Consider the following 23,758-nt stretch of genomic DNA (forward strand, 5'->3'; position numbering starts at 1 on the left):
ATCAAGATGAACAGGTTGGTCTTAATCCAAGCATATGAAAGTGGCTTGGAATGCATGGCTGGGTAAATTTAGACTTAATCCATTCAAGTTGGAGGTATTAGAGGTAAAACAATCAATCAGACTGGATAGAGAAATGCATGTGGCCTAAAGCTTTCAAATGGGAAGTTTGAAGTGTTCTTGGACTTGGCCATAATTGAGGAGACCAGGTATGTTTTTAAACACTGTAGGCTACATGTGACCCAATCTAGAGAGGGCTAAGCTTGCCTCAGTTATTTATAACTGGGTGGCATCCAGACTGGACTACTGCAATGTGCACTATGTCTTAAGATAGTTTGGGAATTTCATATGGTGCAGAACGCAGGTGCCCCATTTTGCTAATGGCTGAGTGGTCAGTTCATGTGACATTAATATAGTTGCACCATTGCTGATTACTAATGTGCTTTTGAGACTAATGCAGAATTTAAAGTCTTAAATAATTTGGACCACTCATATCAAGTTACTGACACTTGTAGGTTATCATAAGCAGAGCCTCTTGTCTTTTATCCACTGCAAATGGCAGATAGGTTGAGGGATTTAAGGGAAAAGTGATTTTTTGTAGGCTTGATAAGTATGGAATAAGCTCCCATTGTGGGCTCCACTGATCTTTAGGAAAACTCTGAAGGCCCAACCTTTTAATGAGATTTTCTTTGAATAGTGTAATATTATGTGTATCAAATGTATTTTCTTGTTTAATTGCTGAATTTTATTGTTTTTATTTATTGGCTATTATTACATTTGTCTTCTTGAGAGGACTTTCTCTTAAAAGCTAAGCTAACTCTAAATAAAATAATAAATGGTGACTTCCCACAGGCATATGTGGGAACAAAATTCTGAACTAAATACACATTTGTTCTATCCATTATAGCTCTTTTTATGTTCTTAATTATTTTAGATTAATATCAATAACCTGGTTTACATGGTGTGAGTAGAAATGGCATCTTTTAAGATATTTGCACAGACAGTTAACAGGAGTGAAAAAAAGTAAGAGTTCTGCTGTAGAGTCAGTCTTTCTGTTCCGATGACAATTAGTTTGACTGGAGTTGCCAGACATCCTATCCCTTTTATTAGGAAGAATGGAGTTCTAAAATGTGATCAAAGGTCTCTACAAGGAAACAAGCTGTCATCTAGACAGACTTATATTAAATCTGGCAACAACAAAGTATCCTTAAATGGAAAGCCCAGTTCAGGTTTCCACACATCCATTTTTCAAAAGCAAGGGCAAGACTCTCCACTGACTTCTGGATGAGATGTCAAAATTTGCATTTCAACTAAAATGATTTGAGAAGGTCAGCGTATTGCATCCCATAGGTATAAAGCTCAGAGTCCAATGAGAAGGTATACTGTTTCCCACATCAAAAACATGATCTCTGACAAATGACAGAAGAAACCATGGGGGATCTTTTCTCACTACAAGGAAATCATGAAAACTCCTCGGTCCAGTTGATTGTTTCTTTCTTCTTATAGTAGAAACAATCTAGAAAAAATCTTTACCTTTGGCCTATGTTGGCTTTGACCGTTATCACTCCGATCATGGGTTGGCTTATAGCTGGAATTTATTAACTCTATCAAAGGAAAGAATGTGATTGATTCGTATAATCTTGCAAGGCTGAAAACTCCAGAGGTGTTCTTACAGAGGCCTTATAGATCCAGAGATGAAGCTTTCTGAAGTATTCACGTGACTTTTATATGACAACACAAAGAATATTTTTATATAAATGAGAATTTTTCATTCTTGCTTGTGCACTAGCTTGCTTTTGAAAATTTGCAATGATAGATAGTTTCTACCAAACCCCAGAAGAGAGCAGAAGTCCATTGTTTCGTTTCATAGGGAGTTGTTCAAATTGGTAGATTTTCCAGTTCAACCTCTTCCTCCTCTAAATGGCCCTTCTATCTAAGATACAACATTCAAAAATGAAATATTGCAGCATCCTGTTTGTGGAATTTTATTCCCAAAAATCTTCACCAGAAGCCATGATTGCCTTTCTAGCACCAAGCAAACACATTTCACTTCTCCAAGTTTTTTAATTACTTTGTTTTCTTAAATCTACATCTAATCTTGGTTAATATATTTTATTTTATTTCACTTTCTAAAGTGAAGTAAAGGATCGAGATACAAGAACTCTCCAGAGAGTAATACGCACCCATGGGGAAACAATACATGTCATTATTAAAATTAGTATTTTTTTTCTAGAATGGATCTTTCAACCACTTTAGGTTTAATTGTAAAACAGGCTTCCAAAACTTCTGACCTACAATCAGATGAATGTCAACATACCAGGGGCAAAATAAATCTGCCAGACAGGAACTTAAAAAAATCAAGGGATATTGTCTGGTGCTTGGAAGACCAATAATGTGTGGTCACATTTGAGTTAGTGATCTACTATAAAAGAAATAATAATGTATATGAAAAGTCAAGAAAAATGCAAGATGGTAAGCTGGCTTACTCTTAGAAAAAAAAACCTTGGAAGGCTACTAATCAGTATTTATTCTGGATACCCTGGCGGAAAATAAATCACAGAGGTCCTGTCTTTCAATCAGTAATAAAGGGTTTCTTTTGTTCAGACAATTGCAAGAAGGTGGAATATTTTGAAAACCTGGAAGCTCCAAGATGTACCTATGCCATCTTGATTAAACATATGGAACACATAGTAAATGAAAAGCCAAGTAGAGTCCAAGTTGAGTAATCAAAACACCCAAGTTGAGAGGGGTTAACATGCAAGGATCAGCTTTGAACTTTGAAGTTCTCTAGTCTTCATTTTTCCTAATTAAGATGAGATTTAATAACCAAACCACTGTACAAACTATGAACTTAAACTCAAAGTTGTGTTTCTAATTTGGTTGGGAATTCTTAAGAGATTCCAAAGAATAAGCACCCCATGGGGGAACAGTTCTCTAGTGAAATGTTTCACCTATGAACACACTTTTACATATTTCATTCTTTCATGTGATTGCAGATTACACCCTCAACCATAAAGAGAGAAAAACAATATATGTTGATAGAAGTCTTATTAATTATCTAAATGACAAAAATGGGTTTTATAGGTGCAGATATCACAAAAATAATGCATAAAATGTGGAGCATTCTGTAAAGGTATCTCTGCTTTACATTTTCCAATAGTTAATCATACTGAAGGGCACGTGGGAATTAATATAATAGTCACAACCACCATTTACACATATGATGGTGCCACTTCATTTCCATATTTTGGAACTGACATTTTCAGAACTGGAGTAGTTAAGGTATTAGGAAGGAATATTAAAAGTTAAAACTGCTGCCTTCCTTTCTTCCTTCCCATGTCCTCCTTTTTCAATGTCCAAATGCAATGTGAATGTTTCAAATTAACCATAGTTTCTCCTTTCATCTGAACTGCAGAACTATTGCAACCAGCTTTGGACCTCTGAACAGGTTAGGACTGAAAAAATGTTTGAAGAGTTTGAAGAGTCTAGCTTCTTCCTAAGCAGATAAGGTCCACATGAAATATAAAATGATAGTTAATTGGAAATTGCACTCATGATTACTATGAAAGAACAAGAAAAGACTCTGTACATATGAAGGAAGCCTTGGTTGCATCTCAGTTTATCAAGCAAAGGTATAGTATATCTGAACTGGTTACATTTCAATGCAATCATAATGGAAAATTATGATGCGTGGATGAGCTCCCTTTATCAGCTCCAGCTTCATGCGGGGACATGAGAGAAGCCTCCCACAAGGATGGTAAAAACATCAAAACATCTGGGCATCCCCTGGGCAACATCCTTGCAAACGATCAATTCTCTCACACCGGAGAGAATTGTCGCTCCTGTCACCAAAAAATTTGGAAAAAATAGTGTATGCTTGCAATTTGCTGCAAGATAATTATGGAATGTCTCTGGCATACAATGTAGCAATCCTATTTTTGAATAAAGTATTGTTTTTTTTAAAAAGGTATGACTTATTGAACAGTGAATAGATAGATAGATAGCTATAGATTTGTTGTACAATAGGTAATGAATCACAGACTTACTTTGTTCATGTGGATCTGCTGTTGGTACTGTTTTTGCTTCTCTAGAAACTGTTGATGCTGTTGTTGAATGACTAGTTGAGCCAAGGTACTCTGTGGTAGTGGAGCTGACTGAGTTCGATTTAGAGGCCGATGTCGAGGCAATTTATGTGCAACTCTTAGGCTGGGTGAGACTCTTTCTTTTGTTGCCAGTGGTGACTGAGGATGAAGAGGCACTGTACCTGAAAGCCAATGACACTCCACTCATCAAATATAAAGACATTACTATTAAGACAATTGTATAATATTCTATTGGGGAGGGGAAGCCATAGAGACATATGTGCATTGAAGGAAAAACCTAAGAATTCCAGAGTGGGCGTCTCTGAGCTTTATGGCAATTAAATGCTATTCTATAACTAGGCATATAACAGAGCCTCCGGTGGCTCAGTGTGTTAAAGCGCTGAGCTGCTGAACTTGCAGACCGAAAGGTCGCAGGTTCAAATCCGGGGAGCGGAGTGAGCTCCCGCTGTTAGCTCCAGCTTCTGCCAACCTAGCAGTTCAAAAACATGCAAATGTAAGTAGATCAATAGGTACCGCTCCGGCGGGAAGGTAACGGGGTTCCATGCAGTCATGCCGGCCACATGACCTTGGAGGTGTCTACGGACAACGCCGGCTCTTCGGCTTAGAAATGGAGATGAACACCAACCCCCAGGGTCGGAAATGACTGGACTTAACATCAGGGGAAAACTTTACCTTTACTTTAATATAACTAGGCATTTTCCAACATCAGTGATGTTATGTTTGCATATGCTCCCACATTCAGAAAATAAAGTACATGCTAATTAGCAGAGTTGCTCTAATTATTTCCTTGTGTCTGAGACTCTAAAGATTTTGTTACATTGACAAAGTATTCTCATGTGGAATAAAGTCCTGCCCCAGCCTTCTAAAACATTCAGGAAATGCACTTCAGTGTAAGTGAAAAATATTCCTCTGGACTAGGAATAGAATGAATATTCAAGAAACATTCAAAATTTCTCAAATTTTTGTGAGAAGTCAGGACAGATAAGTGTTTTTATTTTCTACAATTTTTTTCTGCTAAATTTTCTGTCTGTGCAGAAAAAGCATTTCCTGCATAAAATACCCATATAAGCAGAAATATACTGCACAAAAATACTGTTTTATTTGCAAAATTGCTACTTTGTTCATAGTAGGGTTCAAGAAGAATAATGTTCTGTGCACTTTTTGAAAACTCTTTCACAGGAGGAAGGCAACCGCAAAAATTATTTGTTGTTTTTTAAAGAATAAATTAGAAAATAATTACATCTCCACTTTAAAGAAACTGATCTTTACCTGTACCCAAAAGCTTTTGCTGCCTCATTTGTTCCTTCAGTAACAAATGCTGGAGAAGAGCCTGATGACTGCTGTTTGGCTTCCCTTCTAGGATGACAGGCTGAGGGGCTGAAGGCGACATGCTGCCCCGGTACTGCCCAGGCAAGATCACTCCTTGCCTGATTGCTTGGGTCTCACATTTCTGTTTTTCTCTGAATGGTGAAGATGCCTGTATAAACAAAAAAAAAAATTCATTCCAAAACTAAAGGATGAAACATATCCATCAAATTACTTAGGAATATTTCATGATCACAAACTAAGGATGGACCCAGGAAAGGTTTATTCCCTGTAAGAAGTGATCCTGAAGTTGTCCTCTGAGCAAAAATATGAAGAATTCATCCCTCATAGAAACAAAACTTTTTTTTTCAGTTGGATGCAATGAGGTGGCTTATCTGCCCTTCCAACGTCCCTCAGGGTCCAGCATAACTCTGTTGCCTCTAATAATTTCTCACTCCTGCTCCAGAATAAGCCTACTTGTTTCTGCCATTAAGGAGGACGAGGAAGCAAAATAAAAGTTGGAAGTTGCTCTTGTGCTTTTGTTTGGCTACCTGCTTTTCTAGCGCTTTTCTTATATTCTTGAAGATTCAAAAACTGCTACACTATATGCCCTACTTTCCATTTGTGGTGGGCAAAGAGTCCCTTCTGAACCAAAAGCAGAGAAAGGCATTACTCTACCAACAAACAGGACTCTGGAGGATGCAGATCGCTCACCTTCTTGTGCATATGAAGGTTATAATCTTTTCAGTAGCTAGAGCATGGATTCTCAAAAATTAAATACATTCGAAGTTCAGTCATAAAAAGTACAAAATAATTGCTCAATGTAATGTCTTTTTGGAAAGAAAAGTCCTTTCTAGCACGTATGAGTGGAGGTGCAAGTATTTTTACAAGTTGGATGAAAATGGCATATTTTCACCATAATTCCAAAATTAATAAAGGAGGTGAACTAGAGTGACGGAACTCAAATGCAGCTGGAGTAAATTCTTCTTCTTTTTTGCCAAGTGCACATTCTCCCAACACTTTCCAGCTACTCCTTACTTACAGCAGTCTTTAAAATGACAATATGGTTGACAGAAATAAGAAATAAAAGATAATTGAAGAAAATGTTGAATGTGATTGAGATGGGTAGCACCAGCAACAAAATATGCAGCCAAAGTGAAAATCATTAAAGGTGTAACAGCTGATGCATTGTTTTATTTTGGAGCTGATGTTTAAAAACATAGAATGCAAACAGGTTTTTATAATTTTTGATGGAAAATCACTGTATCACAGGTTCATACATATATTTTTTCATGCATAAATTATCTGCATTTACTCTAGTCTAATGTGCCATCAAATCTAATGTGCACCTCAATTTTCAAACTCTGAAACCAAATAAGTATGTGCTGGCAAATGTAATGTACAGTGGCGAAATGTACCCTCTTTGTCATTTGGCTAAAAAAGATGTACATTCCAGTGGAACTGCTGTAACAGGGGGGTTATCCTCTCCCTGTGGCTAGCCCCAGTTCGCAACATGGCTGCAGCCCTTTGGACCAGCTAAAGTTTCTGAACACTCTCAAAGTCAACCCCATGTAGAGTGCGGTACAGTAATCTAGACAGGATGGAACTAAGGCATGTACCACCATGACCAGATCCTGCTTCTCAAGGAACAAGATCAAAGGCCCTCCTGGTCACCACAGGTAAATTCAGGAGGACATCCAAACTATGGAGCTGGGTCTTCAGCTCCATAGTTTTAACCTCATCCAGCAGAGGCTGGATCCCTATTCCCTGATCTGCCTTCAGATTGTCCAGGAGTACTTCTGTCTTGTCTAGATTAAGTTTCAATTTGTTTGCCCTCATTCAGTCCTTTTATTTATTTTATTTTAAAAGTATTTAAAGTACTTATAACGTTATCGTTGTGTTATGTGTATATAAAACATAAACAAATTTGAAAGACATGAAAACACATGTATTACAAAATTGAAAACCAAACATTTCAGATCATGGATGTTCAAGTTGTAGATCTTAATTCATTCGCAAAGCTAATGAAAACACTCTTTAAACCATGAACTTACACTGAGTGGTGGTTGTACTGCTGGAAGTCCTAAAGTGATGTTTGGCAAAGAAGGGGATGTGTAGAGACTTAACAAATTCATTGATTCTTCATTGATAAGAATGTGTTGCTGTGGAACCAAATGCTGTGGAAAATATAAAACAAAACAAAGTAAAATGGTCATATGTTGACTAAGCAGGTTGATTCCCTGAACTGGGAAATAATAATAATAATAATAATAATAATAATAATAATAATAATAATAATAATAATAATAACAATAACTTTATTTTTATACCCCACCTTCATCTCTCCGCAGGGACTCAGGGCGGCTAACATGGGGCCAAGCCCAGATAGGCACAATAAAACAGAATAAAATACAGTAGAGTCTCATTTATCCAACATAAACGGGCTGGCAGAATGTTGGATAAGTGAATACGTTGGATAATAAGGAGGGAAAAGCCTATTAAATATCAAATTAGGTTATGATTTTACAAATTGAGCACCAAAACATCATGTTATACAATGAATTTGACAGAAAAAGTAGTTCAATACGCAGTAATGCTATGTAGTAATTACTGTATTTACAAATTTAGCACCAAAATATCACGATGTTTTGAAAACATTGACTACAAAATGCGTTGGATAATCCAGAACGTTGGATAAGTGAGTGCTGGATAAGTGAGACTCTACTGTACATACATAAACACATATCATCAGCAAATAATATTAAAACAGAGTAAAACACAGTTATACACAGTAAAAGAAAATTATTTTTCTTGCGGAGCATTGATGTACGCACTCACCCTGCTAACATTCTACTTGAAGAGAAAATGGCTTAGTAATGATTAAAATATGATTTGTACATTATAGTTCTCAAATGAGAACACAGAGTAATTTCTGGGTATTATACACTGGTTGATGGGTCATAAAGGGTAAACTTTTCTTTGCATTTTCTAAAAAAGTGGCTAAAGAAGAGATATGCCTTCTACATAACTGTCTTCACTTTGCAACCCTTTTAAGGATTCAACATGCAACATTGTGTTACTGTTACTATAACTTATGTAAACAAATCTCTTGTCATTCCTACATATTTCTATGTTTCAAAAATGTTGAAAATTAATTCACTAAAATGTTATAATATTTAAGTATTTAGCGGAGTCATTTATAAAATGCATGAGGGTGCATGCATTATTATGGCATTTTTCATCATATCCTTTATAACTGTCTGGAGATTGTGGTCCTTTTCAAATATAATGGCAGAATTACTCTTGCCCTTTTCTTTGTTAACATTCATGTTCTTCAACATGTGGTCTACTACAGTTTCTTAAATTACCTCTCTTTTTTGTTTTTTAACTGTTGCCTCCCTTCCAGACCTCTCTACACAATAAGAGCTACAAAAGGTCTTATTAGACTTTGGAACTCTGGCATGATATGGTCCTCAAGGGAACAACATCCTTGAAAAAGAATACCCTCTGTAACAGTATGACACAGTGACTGCTTTCTTCCCAAACAAAAAGCATATGGGACTCCAATAATAGACCACCTCCATGCGGGATCTGTGCACTCAGGCTTTGACTAAAATAAATATAATAACTTGTCAAGCATGTTGTGGGGAGCTGTAGATTTTCCTCTCGACAAACCTGGGATATCAATTAACGCTGGAAAATACCTCAGGTTAATACAATGCAACCTCAGACTGTCACTAAAGAGTTGGGCTGCACAAAAACACAGGATGTTATTCCAAAACATAACCTTCCCATATAGTTTGTTTGGAGACTAAACCTATCACTGACATAATAACAGAGCAGTCTATAGATGTCATCCATCCTCAATCCCAGAACTGTGCTAAACTGAAAAGGAAACACACAAAATCAAGGTTTAGCATTTATGTTACAGGAAACTTTGGATTACTTCTACTTTGTACTGACATTATATTGGACTATAATTGATTTGATTAAAAATAAACAGAATTCAAATTTTCCAATCTTGTCCATTAGCATAATAATAATAATAATAATAATAATCATCATCATCATCATCATCATCTCATCCTATTGTGTCGTACTACTAAGAACGGAGGGCTAAATCCAACTGTTATTCCCAAACAGTAGTAGACTCGTTGATGTTGACTTGCAAAATTTTCACTACTTTAAGGGTCTACTATACTTGTAACTAACAACTGGATTTGCCTTATTGACTGCTTGTGATTAAAAGCTGGATTTGTCCCATTGACCTGACACTGAAAATAAAGCCTCTACAATAGCATATATAAGAGCAGTAACTTGCTGGTTTTTTGCTTGATCCTCTATTATTGTATCATTGACATAAAGACATACAGATGAACAAGCATTTTAAAAGTGATAATTAAAAGAGATCAATTCATAGTGATACACACACACACACACACACTTAATGAATTTGATCAATTGATGATAGCAGAAACATTTTGACAATTCATTTATAAAATTATATTTGTTAACCACTCTAATAAACATTAACTTCATCCTTCTGTGATAGACAATAACATTGTCAGAAGGTTGCTTTTCTATACAAAGGCAGTTTATGTCCTATATGGATCCAGACATCTTCTATCAAGAATACAATTATAGTTGACATTCATCTAAGACAGTATTCTAAATTGCCATCTAGGATACTGCTGTTACTTTAAGTAATCGAAAAAGGAAGAATCTGAAACATTTTTCTAACTTATTTACAGTGTTCTGTTTTTTTTTAATCATCACTATATATCTATTTATTTATCTTAGTATATGTCAACTTCCTTCCTTCTGGAATTCAAGGTAGCATATATGGAACTCAAAGGTGGTCTCCTCATCAAAGAAAGGTGACTCACAGAAACAAGCTTCAGCATTCAAAAAACTAACCTCTTTAATGCTGATAGCTTTTTAATATTAGGAATGAGAAAATAATGATTAAAGACATTAAATGTAGCTTTTAAATCCAGCAAATAATTTAACTGAGATGTTTAAAAATGCATAACTGGTTCTTTTTCAATGTGGCCAGAAAGAGTCACTGTTGCTACTGCCAATAATGCTCCTTAGCAGCTATTCTGAAACATACCAAGGAAAATCACTGTTCTATTGTAGGACTGGAAAGGCAAATTCTGTGACTTTTCAACCATTTTGTCACTCAGTGTCACATAACACATGAACATCAGGAGCCAAAGAGACGTTTTGATGGACAAAGTAGCTTTGAAGAAGCAATGTGCTCTGAGAAAGATATGACTGGTTGGAGAAGAATTTCAGATGAATTCTTCCCCAACTTCTTCACAGTTGGAGCTGTGTAGCCTGCAAGGCTTCATGAAGCTCCCTGCGAGGTCCAGTACAATCCTATAAATTCCTACCAGTGTAGTTCTCAAAATTGACTTTTAAAACCCTAAAACCATTCAAAATACCCTGCAATACAATTTTCTCCCAGCCTTACTTTCTATCAAGTGACAACTGCACATAGGTAAAGGTAAAGGTTTCCCCTGACGTTAAGTCCAGTCGTGTCCGACTCTGGGGGTTGGTGCTCATCTCCATTTCTAAGCCGAAGAGCCGGCGTTGTCCGTAGACACCTCCAAGGTCATGTGGCCAGCATGACTCCATGGAACGCCATTACCTTCCCGTCAGAGCGGTACCTATTGATCTACTCACATTTGCATGTTTTCGAACTGCTAGGTTGGCAGAAGCTGGAGCTAACAGTGGGCGCTCACTCCGCTCCCCGGGTTTGAACCTGGGACCTTTCAGTCTGCAAGTTCAGCAGCTCAGCGCTTTAACACACTGAGCCACCAGAGGCTCCTATGACAACTGCACATACCTATTCAAATTTGAACGCAATATACAAATGATGTCATCAGAGCTATTATGTTACAGCAAGACAGTAATTCAGCCTGGGTTATGACCTGTGAGGAGAACAGGACTGAAAAAAACCTCTTATTAGAAACACTTTGTCTTTGAAGAATAATGGATTGGATAGCTAAAGTTTGAAAACCAGCAGCCACTGTGTGTATGAATATTCTCCTTATTGTCTAGTTACCTTTAAACCATCAAAAGACAGTCTACTGGAATCCAGTGTACTGTCTTTGGAAAAATGTTTCAGCCCGCAGGACCACACATTAACTATCAAGTAACTACAGACAGAGTGAAATTTCTGAGTGGAACCACAAATGGAAAAAAGCGGTTTCAGCTCTTAAGATCCCTGCCAGTGAGCTGTAAGTGTGTTCTGGCATTTTGAACTCCAATTTCAAAATACCATTAGAGGCACCTTTGAGTGCTCATGCCAGGAATGCGACAACTTCTGCTTGAGAATGGCAAGAGAAAAGAGTAGTGGTTGCATGAACAGATCACGTTGTGACTCCCCTGGGGACGTAATTTATTTTCGGTTACATCAGTTTTGCATATTTACAATATGAGTACCCTATATATTAATGTATAAGTCTAACAATGTTAGTCAAAAAATCAAACCCAAACATCTGGGCCAATATATTGAGGGGTCAGTGTGAGTACTGTGGCTTAACTGTGACCAAAAAAGGAACCACCCCTTTCTCTAAGTAAAGTGATCAAAGGCAGAACCTTAGTTTATATGGGAAGAACCTAAACGAAACACCAACCCGCTCTACTTTCCCTGTTGTGGCACTGGTTCTGACCTTTTTGAATGCCTGGGTGTGAAAATGACAGCATCCAAATGGCAGCCAGGGTTGACTACATTCCTGAGTTGGGATTGATCGTTTCCTCTTTGTAGAATGACTTTTGAAATATCCACGGTCCTTTGTGGGATGATTTACCCATATCAAAATCCATAATTGTGACCCCAAATCCTCCCCTTGACTTATCCATAAGATCAACCTATATTTGAGTATATACGGTAGCTGCATTTTGAAGATATTTTCCCCACAAAGTATTTTTCTTAATGCATTTTATCTCAATGTGTGCATTTTAAAACATATTTTACCCACTTTCACATGTATTGATGCATTTAATAGAAGGTTTTGATAGATTAGCTATTATTATTTCCTAGTGTTCAATTGCCTCTATATAAAAGATCAATTGTTTCTGTGGAGGCAATGCTTTGTATCACCCATCCAAGCACAGGTTTCCTCTAAAATGTTTATCATCAGATGTTAGATAAGATGCATATTGGACAAAGGAATTAAAACAATAAGGTGAATACATGTAACTTGTACACAGACATGGAAACTTTGAAAATAGCAAAAGTGTTTTGATAATCATAAGCTACTGACTATCACAATCTCCTCTAGTCTGTTCATCAAAATCATGTGATTGCCACTGCCACTCAAGAATTTTTCAAGAGTAAAGTATCATTTAAAGATGAGAGCCAATAATTAAAACACTCAGAAGTATACAACTAACATAGCTGGGCAATTCAAAATACAGTGTGCAGTATCATGGTATTTCTAATGGAGATGTGATGATGATGATGAATAAGTTGCATTCTAGCAATTGCTAATGATGGTCCAGGCTAAAGTTTTAATACACATTAAAACAGTGTTGTAAAACAATGCTGAGTTCTCACACAAAGAAATTATTTTTTTCTGAACTCCAATAATAACATCATTTTGAAAAATCTGCCCTTCGCACCAAACAAGATTTTAGCAAAGTTATTAGGCTACAATGAAGCAGTCTAAAGAGAGAGGATATTGCTTAGGTCTGGAAGAAGTATAGAGAAATTACATTCCATTATATCTCCCTATATAGTGGAATATGGAACAGGTTTTCTTCTTTAAAAAATAATGACCACATCACATCCTGATGTATTATTGTCCAAATAATGCTTTTTCAGCTGACAACTTTGTTGTATTGATTGGCCTCTATTTTGAAATTCTACCCCATCCAAACTTCCTGGAATCCTATGCAAAGGATTATGAGTCAAAACCACCACATGTTAGCTATCAATGTAGCCTTTTAGGGGATGGGGGTTGTTCTGGGCCAAAGAGAAGCTACTTATCAGTGTGAAGAGGTCATGTGCCTGCCCCATGGATCAGAGTTCACACACACAATTAATTCATTATTAGGAAAAGTCACTGTCGGAGATTGAACTGGGTCTTCCAGTCTTTGGAGGTTACTGTCCTGCCAATGACCTGAAGAAATTATCCCATTAGCCCTATATCTGACAAATTACTTTCCCTTATGTGGCTTAAAACCCCCCGAAAACAAAACAAAACAAAGATTATATAGGTTATATAATGCATACATAATTTCTACTGAAATCAACAGGAATTAATGAAGTGAAACATAACTGACACAATAATTGCTAGGTTAGACAACAATGCTATGCACTTTAAACAAAACTCTTGGTTTTTCTTATGCAGTGTACAGGGTTTCAGTTAGAAATACTGGTTGTAGGATTCCAGTTACAAAGGACAATAGTTATCTATGAAGTCATAATGATTGCTTAGAGACATTATGCAACTCTCACAGATTATATAGTCAGCCATTTCAAAAGATTAAATTCAGTGTTAGGCCTGCCCAGAGCAGATCTGTTCAAATGAATGGGATTTGGGCTATTTAGAACTAACAAGTCTAATTGATTTGAATGGAACAGTTCTAGGTAGGATAATTTAGATCCATATGAAATCATTGTATTTGTCAAATCCATATTCTTACTTTTGACAATAGTGATAAGTAGTAAAGATCCCCTGAAGTGTATTGTTTCCCTTACTAGTCTTCACACATGAAGGCACAACATTCTAAAAATCTTCATCTCTAACAATGAAACTGTCATCAACTATAGAAAACCTACCAGAAGTCACAGAACTATACTATGCTCAGATCTTTGAAATGTTACCTTTTGATTTCAACTCCCAGGAGTCCCAGCCAGAATGCCCAATGGCTATGCTAACCATGGGATTCTGGGAATTGTAGTACAGAAAAGTAACTTCTGGACCTGACTAATGTATAAATGGATGAATGTATGAATGCTAAAGCACAATTCCCATAGGCCAATACAATAATGGCCATTACTGCATTAATAACACACCTGTCCCAGCATTAAAAGCTGGGTCAGAACTTGAAAACAAAGAAGCTTTCTCTAAATGCTTGTCAAGAAAACCTTGTAAATACCAAGCTGATTCTGAACTGAGCCAAAAGGAAGTTCTCCGTAACCAGTTATGGCTGCTGATAAATTCAAATATTTTTATTTGCTGTACTCCATGAAATCTGTGAAAGTTATTTTCCTCTTCCCTTTAGCTACTGACCCTTCAAGGTCACTTTTATTTCATCAGTACCCATTTGAACTCAAAACCTAGGGTGGTTTTTGTTATCTTTGATACAACTGTTCTCAGAGTCTGGAGACGGTATAGTCTGCATCATTTAGCACATGCTATACTGAAACGTGTCCAAAATGACTGTGTCTTGGCAAGAAATATGTTTAACTATACCATAAGGACATAGATATATGAATGTTTAACTCTCTGTACATAGCAATTATAAAATAAAGTATTATTGTTTTCTCTCACAGCTGCACTATAGTAAGATTACAAGGAGGCAATAGTACATTTGTATTGGAAATAAGTCACTTGTTAGAATATGCTGCCAGAGAGTAACCAGACAAATTATTTTACTGCTTCAAACTAAGTACTGCAGGATAACAAACAGTACATTTAACCAGCAGGAAATTATCAGCCTGAACCACAACTGAAAGTACTTAAGTTAAAGTACTAAACTGGCTTAAATCCAGGTTACTTAGACTAAATGGGTTCAATGCAGATCTGGCTGTATCTCAGTTATTCTGGAATTTCATAGTATTTATCAAGAGTCTTACCAACAACAACTGAAATCTTGCATAGGCCTGAAAAATCCATAAATATTTATTCTTTAAATAGTGTTATATTTAATGTTGGTTCAAACATCTATGACAAATAGTTTGTGAATAAATACCAAATTTTATCTGGGCATTGCTTGGATCTATCTTACATGCCATTGAGAAGTATACAACATCTACATCAGGGTTACTACAAGACCCATCAGCCCTGTGGTTCTCAACCTGGGCTCCCCAAATGTTTTTGGCCTTCAACTCCCAGAAATCCTAACAACTGGTAAACTGGCTGGGATTTCTGGGAGTTGTAGACCAAATTTTTTTTTGAGGACCCTAGGTTGAAAACCACTGCTAACCCTAGACAGCACTTCCAAAGCTTTTTGTTTATGAGAGTTCTACTCATCCTGAGAGCAACATATTTCCCATTAATGATCTCCAACCTTAGGCTTCGGACTGAAGGCTCATATTACACAGTAAAGTTAGCAAACTGAAAACATGAGTTGAGTGGTTCATCCATAGTTTGATATGTTGCAATTTTATTACTGTTTCGCTTTCCATAATCCATTTTCAACTCAATCTATGTCTACTATGGGTCCTTTCATGGTACACATTTATTAATTTTCACTGCTATTCATTAATGTTCACTGCCTATGGAATTTTGGGCTTTGTTATTTGGGAGGCATTCGTACTGTCTGGCAGAGAATTTTCAATACCTCTCTCCAAAAATGGCAGTGTCCAAGGTTCTATAATTTCTCGTCATGGCAGCCAAAGTGGAACTAAGACACCAAATCCCTACAGCATAGTACAGGAGACAAAAGTTTGACTCCAGAGTAATAATATGCCTGTTTTTGTCATACAATAAAGCAAAAATTCTCTGTGTTATGTGAATGGGCCTGTAGGTCTAAACTTGTATATAGCTGTCCCTCCACTTTCGCAGGTTTCAACCTTATAGTTTTCATTATTTGTGAGCCTGTGTCACTGCCACTGCCTCCCAAAGTTGGGGCTGCAACCGTGTTTCCCCGAAAATAAGACAGTGTCTTATATTAATTTTTGCTCCCAAAGATGCTCTAGGTCTTATTTTCAGGGGATGTCTTATTTTTCCATGAAGAAGAATTCACATTTATTGTTGAACAAAAAATGAACATTTATTATATACTGTACAGTAGTTGTCATCACAAAACAACATAACCAGACAAACTGTGAATCCTATCAAGAATTTCTTGTTACTACCATTATTTCCATGTACAACTAGTATGTATATTTACCAATCCTGCATGCTAAGGTGTTTTGTTTGGTGGGCGCTGGGCATGCTTCCAAACAAAAACTTTGCGAGGTCTTACTTTCGGGGGGGAAGCCTTATATTTAGCAATTCAGCAAAATTTCTACTAGGTCTTATTTTCCGGGGATGTCTTATTTTCGGGGAAACAGGGTATGTAAATATTTACATAGTTGTCCACCCTCAGAAGGTGAGCTGTTCAGAAGGTGGGTGTATCATGTGTTTCTATTTTGCCTAAAACCTCCTTTCCTTTACCCTAGCGAAACAGACACTTCCAGCACAGAGGAAGAGGAGGAGCCACCTCTGCACCCCACTATATTTATTCTATGGATATGGCTCATTTTCTTCTTCTTGTGTGCCACAATGTCTGTTTCACCCAGGCAAAGGAAGAAAACAGGGGCATATGGTGCACAGGAAGAAGAAGAGTAATCAGATCTTCTAGTAGGTGACGTTGTGGGTGCGAATGGAGCGAGTTCTTCCCTTTTCCCCATTGAAATTGCTCACAATGCCTCAGGGCATCTCTATATTCCTCCAAGGAGGTGGTCCAAAAACCTCATGCCCCTGATGGTGCTGGATTCAGAATATAAAATCCTGGATGAAGGCTGAAGTTACCTTTCTGCCAATTGTGAAGGCACCACACTTGGCAGATGACTACACAATTGGCAGAAAGGTGATCCTTTACATTTTAGGTGGAACAAATAGAAATCTTGTGCCAGCTCTGATAGTAAAATAGAGACCATATATCCAAAAGGGAGGAGGGGTTGTTCTTACCTCAGTTTGGGAATTAGATGTCAACACTGAGGTTTCCTTATCTGTATTTACAGTAGGACCATTATTTGGTGAACTGGGACCTGATCCAGGGGAACTGCTACTGACTGATGATTCTGGGAAGAAAAATAAAGATAGTAATGATAAACATCAGTTACTTTTATCTCCCTCAAAACAAAACATCAGCATGTAGCTTATGACAAATACTTTGGGTGGACAATGTATTCCTTTATTCATTTCAAGATTGAATTTCCCTCTTATTACTTCCAGTACACAAAGGTCATAGTTTACTACTTCAGCAATATTTCCCCCCTCTGAAGAGACAGCAAGTTTCTCAGTGGCAGGCAAGATATTGAAAGGGCGTTCCTAATGAGTAAAGGAAAAGGAAGTACCTTTGGCTGCATTCTCTGCTGCCTCTGTGAGAGATCAGCGTGATAGAGATACTGGACTCCCAAAGGTCAAGATAACATGTCATCAATTCATGAGGCCTGCTGCCATTCCAAGGCTGTTTGGATAAACCCCTGGAGGACTCAGTTGTGAGCTGGCCTTTATATGAGTTACTAAAAAACAATACTTCATCTCTCTCAGTCAATTCTAAGAGAATCTATGTTAAAAGTCTCAATAGAGCATTGTTAGGGTTACATCATAATTTTTTGATACGAAACACTTTACATGTTTTGTTTAGACTAAGAGATAGCTTTTGTTACAATATTCTGAAATTACACAATTATGAAGAGTATTCAAAAATACAATTGAATACTCTTAATAAATAAAAAGATATAATCCCCAAATTTAGAGATGTGAGGCCAAGCACAATATGTCTCAATATATCCAACAACTGACGCAAACTATATCACTGAAAACAAGTAAGTCAACTTCAATTTAAACCGAGGTTTAGCTACTAACCCTTTTCCCCACCCAACTTTCTGCAACATTAGATTTTGTAGGTTATTTTAAAGAATCATTTGTACTTTTATTTCAGCACACACGTGAAATTGATCGGGACTTCTGTATTTGACATGAAAGCAGAAAACCACACAACTACTTAAGACTTAGGCCGAAATCCAATGCAATGTCAGTAGAGTTGTGTTGGATTTAACCACCGGAGAAGTGGGATGTAAAAGGCAACACATGGAGACTATTTCTTGCTCAACATTTGAAGCCATAGGAAACTGTATTTCATCCCTTCTGGTAATTCAAATCCATGCTACTGTGAAAATGGTGTCTGCTATTGATTTCTGTTGATTTCAATTAATCTTGGAGGGTGAGAATTCTAACAGTTTTTGAACAGTCCCATTTTAAATGACTGTCCTTATCAATAAATAAATCACAGGGTTCTGTTTAAAATATTTATTACATGTGCTGAGTTAAACTGATATGTACATTATGGCAGGCACATTGTATACATCATGTTTCGTGTGCATGTAATTTAGATACACACAACATTTTTGATATTTCAGATATACACAAATACAAAAGCTCACAAATACACACTTTGTTTGACAAATTAATTGGGTATGAATCCAGATTTAATCGTATTCAGACTAGACCACTGAAATCTGTGAGATTTAGGTAAAACCTGCCTAACATAATTCAAATAATTTTAATAGGACATGCATAAGTATGCACAACACTTCACTAGCCAAGTTTCTTCACTCTTGACTCAATAGGATAGCAAAACACAATATTGACCTTTCCTATGGCTTTGCATTTCAGAGGAAAGAACTATTTTCTGCCCTGTGTTAACTTAAAATGCATACAATTATTAGCAGACCATTCTATTACACTGGAAAAATGATTCTGAATGTTTAAACAGTATACCTTTTTCAGACATAAAAATTTCAACTCCAAAATATTAATACAAAAGCTGTCAGGAAGAATCTTTTTTTAAAAAAATTCTTAACATTTTCATTCTTCTTTGAAGTTAAATTTTTTTCACTACCAAAATGTTCAATCTTTCTTATCACAATCAGCAGTCATGAAACTTATCTTAAGAAAGTGGATTTATATATATATATATATATATATATATATATATATATATATATATATATATAAAGATGGCCACTGATTATCCATCTGTCTGGGATGCCACAAACTTTTGTTAACATTTCCTGCTTAAAACAAATCAATTTTAAAAATCCATCTACAGCTACTGAAAGGTAACCAGCCCATATCCCAAAAATGATAGCTTCTCCAATAATTGTGCGAACAATTGATGTTCACTTCTCAAAATTATCTGCATAATCTCCAATAATTTCTGCAAAGCCATGTTACAATGCTAACATATTTGCTCAGATTTGTACAGTATCTATCCAGCCCAGTCTTTTATTACCTGTCACCTCAAATAATCTTTTCTTGAAAGAGCAGACCACCATCCCATCCTTCCTTCTGAGTAAAGGACTGCTTCTCCTTTCTGTTACCTTTTGTTTTAACCTGGAGCGAACTTTCAAGTTGGGCTCTGAGGCTGGGAATTGAGAAAACAAATGGTAACATTACAAAACTAAATGCTACAGGAAGCAGCTTTAAACAATGTATTTTACTTCTATTTTCCTTCATAAACCAAAAGTACTTGCTACATAGTGTAATTTTTTAAATAAATACTATTTGATTGCATACAGGATTTAATTTGCAAAGCTGCTTTACATTTTTGATATATATCTCTCCATGCCATCTCACAAGACGGGTTAACATTATTTATGGGTTGGAGTCTTCAGGTTCAGGAGGCACATATAAAGTTTGTATTTGAGCCCCAAAGGAAAGAGATGAATTCCAAAGTGTTCCCAAATGATGATAAATACTGTAGGAAGAGCCACAGAAAATAGTATTTTCGACAACATCATTCTTTTTGAAATTCCTGCCTATTTCCCTCAGCTAGACAGATCCCTGTTGTCCTTAGGCTCCTCAGATAAACTAAAATTCAGCTCCTACTCCAGTTCACTTCTGTATGTGGAATGATAGGGTGCCACCTCATTATTTGCCTTGTAAACCAACATATTTTTGGCCTTTGCAATATATTATAGTTTATATCACAAGAGATTCCTCCATATTTATCTAACAACCTGCCAACCAGATATTCTCATATGTTCATTTGCAATGCAGGTGTCATGCTCACTGTGTCCTGGTTCTGATAAGAAGGAAACTACATGATGCACTCTTTTGGGGGGAAAAACAGGAAGATGGGGATTTGAATCAGGGCTACGATGTTGAAGGCAAAATTGTTTCCCTGTATTGCTGACAAACCGGATAAATAAAGAGACCACACCAAAGTAATGGATTGAACTAAGGGCAACTGTTATTGAATAGTTACCTACTTATGTTGTTTCTTGAGGATAATCAAACTATTTGGGGGAGCAATCTGATACGTGAGTGGTTGAGGCAGTTTCTCATCCATGACTTGAGCTCCCAACCTCCCTTGGGCATTACACCAAAACCCCTAAGAGCAATCCATAATTTACATGGCTACTTGAAGGCTAGTTCTTATCTTGGAAGGCTAATCAAGGGGTGTAAGCCCCCAAAGTCACGTTGACTTCTAACTAGAGCTAAGACCCCAGAGACCAGCCCCAAGGACAGGATATTAATCTCCCACCCCCAGATCACTTGACCCACAAAGGGAGGGGGTTCAAAATTCCCGTCCAACACCAAATCATGCCAGTAGCTGAATTCCAAATCATAGCTCCCCCCAATACTTGCCAAGAAAACCTATTTAAATGACACCACCAAAGCCAATTTGTCCACTCTTCATGACAGTGTAGGATAGGTGAAAAAAACTCTGAAAAGAGGGGGGGGGGATTCCTACCCGGCCTCTAATGCGACCACATAATGCTACACTGCAGAAGGAGGCAGGTGGATGGGCCAGTGAAATTCAAAGGGGAAGATGGCGAGTGCGTGGCTGACATAAATCACCTACTGAGGCCACACCCCTTCATTTCCTAGACACATGTCAAAATCTCATTGGTCTCCTCTGGATGTCAGCAAATCCATCTACCCTGCCTTTACTGCCTTAAGGTGTTGTAAATGTGTGATCCTACCTGACAATAATTGCAAAAAGTCATCAATGCCATTTCCAAAATTGTCATTTAGGGTTATGTTTTATTACTAGTTCTCCATGTTTCCCAACGGTAGAAGATTTCCATGCTGGTGCCTGCATAATGTGATGCACTCCTCAGGGCCCAAAGAAAAAGTACTTCAACACTGACTAGGTAGAGGTTCCATTTGCCTCCCAATGTGCTCTTATGCCCAGCTGCTCTGATTGCCTTGCTATTTTTAACTTCCTTCCCATCACACTCTGCATTTCAATTAATCGCATAAACAGAGACGGCAGCTTTTATGTGACTGTCTGAATTCATGCCACAGTGGAAAAGACAAATCCCTTGCATAAAAGATGAAGCATAATTATTTAAATGAAAACTATTTTACAATGAAGGCAGACATCAGATGTTTTGTCTATTCTGAAAGCAAGCAAGCAAAGCAAATGTGTTCCTGAGTATGTTTTGGAAACAGTACACCTACAATGCCCTGCAAGAGATAACAAAAGCAATAAACAACTGGTTTACTAATTTAGTAGGACCATTTCCCCTAAAGACTAACTCTTTGATTTTATGAAAATGGTAGATGTAATAGAATGAAACATAAAACACTATCCTCTTCCTGTGGCAAAAGTAGCTCTTGGGAATCCATTGAAGAACTTTGAATATTTTGCTCCCAAATATGTGTAAGAAATAATTCTTATTTATTTTCATTTTTTGCTAAATTATAGGATCAAATAAATAGTGTATCTGGCATGATGTCAGCTTGAGTATTTTGTAGAGTTATTCCTTAGATTGTTTGGAGTCTACATAGTGAATATAAGGAATTGTTTGGGGATATTCATGTCAAAAATGGACATTGTAGAGCTAGAGAGGGCTTAAGCATGTCTAACTCTATAAGATTGCCCTTTGTTCCAAGATTGCCCTTTGTTTCAAGCCTTTGTTCCTCCAGGTGTTTTAGACTTCAGCTCTCAGAAATCCTAGCCTTCTTACCACAGCTATTAGGAATTGTAGGAGCTGAAGTCCAAAATACCTGGAGGACCAGAAGTTGGGAATTACCAATGTAAATGAATAGTATACAGGAGCATAGGAAAATGCTCATAAGATTGAGGCTTTTTAATTTATAAAAAAATACTTAAGGAGGACATAAAATAACTTGGTCAGGTGAATTATTTTATTTCTTCCAAAATAATGGAACTCAGATTAATTTGAATGATTTGATTGAAGCTGAAACTCTGATACAAAGTATTACTGTGTCATTAAGGTAAATGGAAAGTAGTATCTTATTATCTTTCATTGTCTGGATTTCAACTTGGTGGGTGGTTTCTACCCAAAGAAGCAATACAGATTGAATGAGGTGACTACTACCATTTTATGTAGCTAATACAATTTAGCTATATAATAATGTCATCGAGGACTATGAGAGTGAGAACAATGTAAATGATGTACATTTCTGTATGCAGACCCAAGCATATCTTGCAGACTGCACATGCAAAGGATGTTGCCTTCAAAAACAAGCAAAGAAATAAAGAAAAAAACTACTTAATCTCCTTACATTTTCTCTCAGATGGCTGGAGGATGAAAGTTTTAATGTAATTTTCATGCTTCTGGACTCCTTTCTAAAGATGTTGCCATTCTGTTTTATTTAAAGTACCCTATTGTTTCCTCTAACAAATGTATAAAACCAACAACTGAAACGTTGAATACAAGGAATTGGAGACGTGACGGTGTTTTGACTCCTGTTCAGAGTCAAGGAATTATACACGAGTTGACTTTTTAAAATAAAAATGAGAATTTTTTTGAGTATTCTTTACATTTTTACTTAATATATAAATAGAATTGAAGTATGCTGTTGCATTTAGTCTGCAGTCTGCACTTGAATACAAAATTGCATCACAGAAGTCCATGTTAAGAAATGTGACCTTTGGTGAAAATGACATGCAGCCATTTTCTGTGATATCATATCTTGTTGCAATGTATTTAAGAAAGGTGATCACATTTCTTCTGCTGCAATATCTACTTATATATATAGAACTGATATCATGCCTGCAGGGCAAGCAGCAAGAAACACTGGTGCGAATGAATGAATGAATGAATGAATGGTTGGCTGTTGCTTTTGTTTATTTGGAAAGTCCAAGACTGATATCTGTATAATGACTTATGTGAGACCTAAGCTCAAATCCTCATGAAGTTCCATAAATGATCTTAGGCAATCATTATCTTACAGCCTATTCTGCCTTACAAATGAATTGTGAGGATAAAGCAGGAGAAAAATTTGTATGTTGCCCTGAACTCTTAGGAAGAAAGTAAAACAAAAGTAATAAATATTACAGGACTTTTAAAATAAAGAAAATCCTATTCGTTTATAAGCAGGAGAAGCTATGTCTAAGAAATTCCATTAAAATAAGTTTATTTTATGATTTTGCCTTTTATGTTATGAATTATCAAAGCAATACAACCTAATTAGCTTCAT

General features: G+C 36.6%; 1 protein-coding gene across 5 annotated transcripts in view; it reads right to left on the reverse strand.

Annotated features, from left to right (window-relative positions):
• hdac9 (histone deacetylase 9) overlaps positions 1-23,758 on the reverse strand; it is a 511,618-nt gene that overhangs the window by 224,943 nt on the left and 262,917 nt on the right. For all 5 annotated transcript variants that reach the window (XM_062957772.1, XM_062957771.1, XM_062957774.1 and 2 more), the window contains 5 exons: positions 19,593-19,724; positions 17,261-17,373; positions 7,460-7,582; positions 5,370-5,577; positions 4,044-4,261 (listed from right to left, as the gene is read on the reverse strand). In XM_062957772.1, coding sequence (XP_062813842.1) covers positions 4,044-4,261; positions 5,370-5,577; positions 7,460-7,582; positions 17,261-17,373; positions 19,593-19,724 — 794 coding nt within the window. The remainder of the gene's footprint in view (positions 1-4,043; positions 4,262-5,369; positions 5,578-7,459; positions 7,583-17,260; positions 17,374-19,592; positions 19,725-23,758) is intronic.

The sequence above is a fragment of the Anolis carolinensis genome, chromosome 6, assembly GCF_035594765.1.
Source record: "Anolis carolinensis isolate JA03-04 chromosome 6, rAnoCar3.1.pri, whole genome shotgun sequence".
NCBI classification, from domain to species: domain Eukaryota; kingdom Metazoa; phylum Chordata; class Lepidosauria; order Squamata; family Dactyloidae; genus Anolis; species Anolis carolinensis.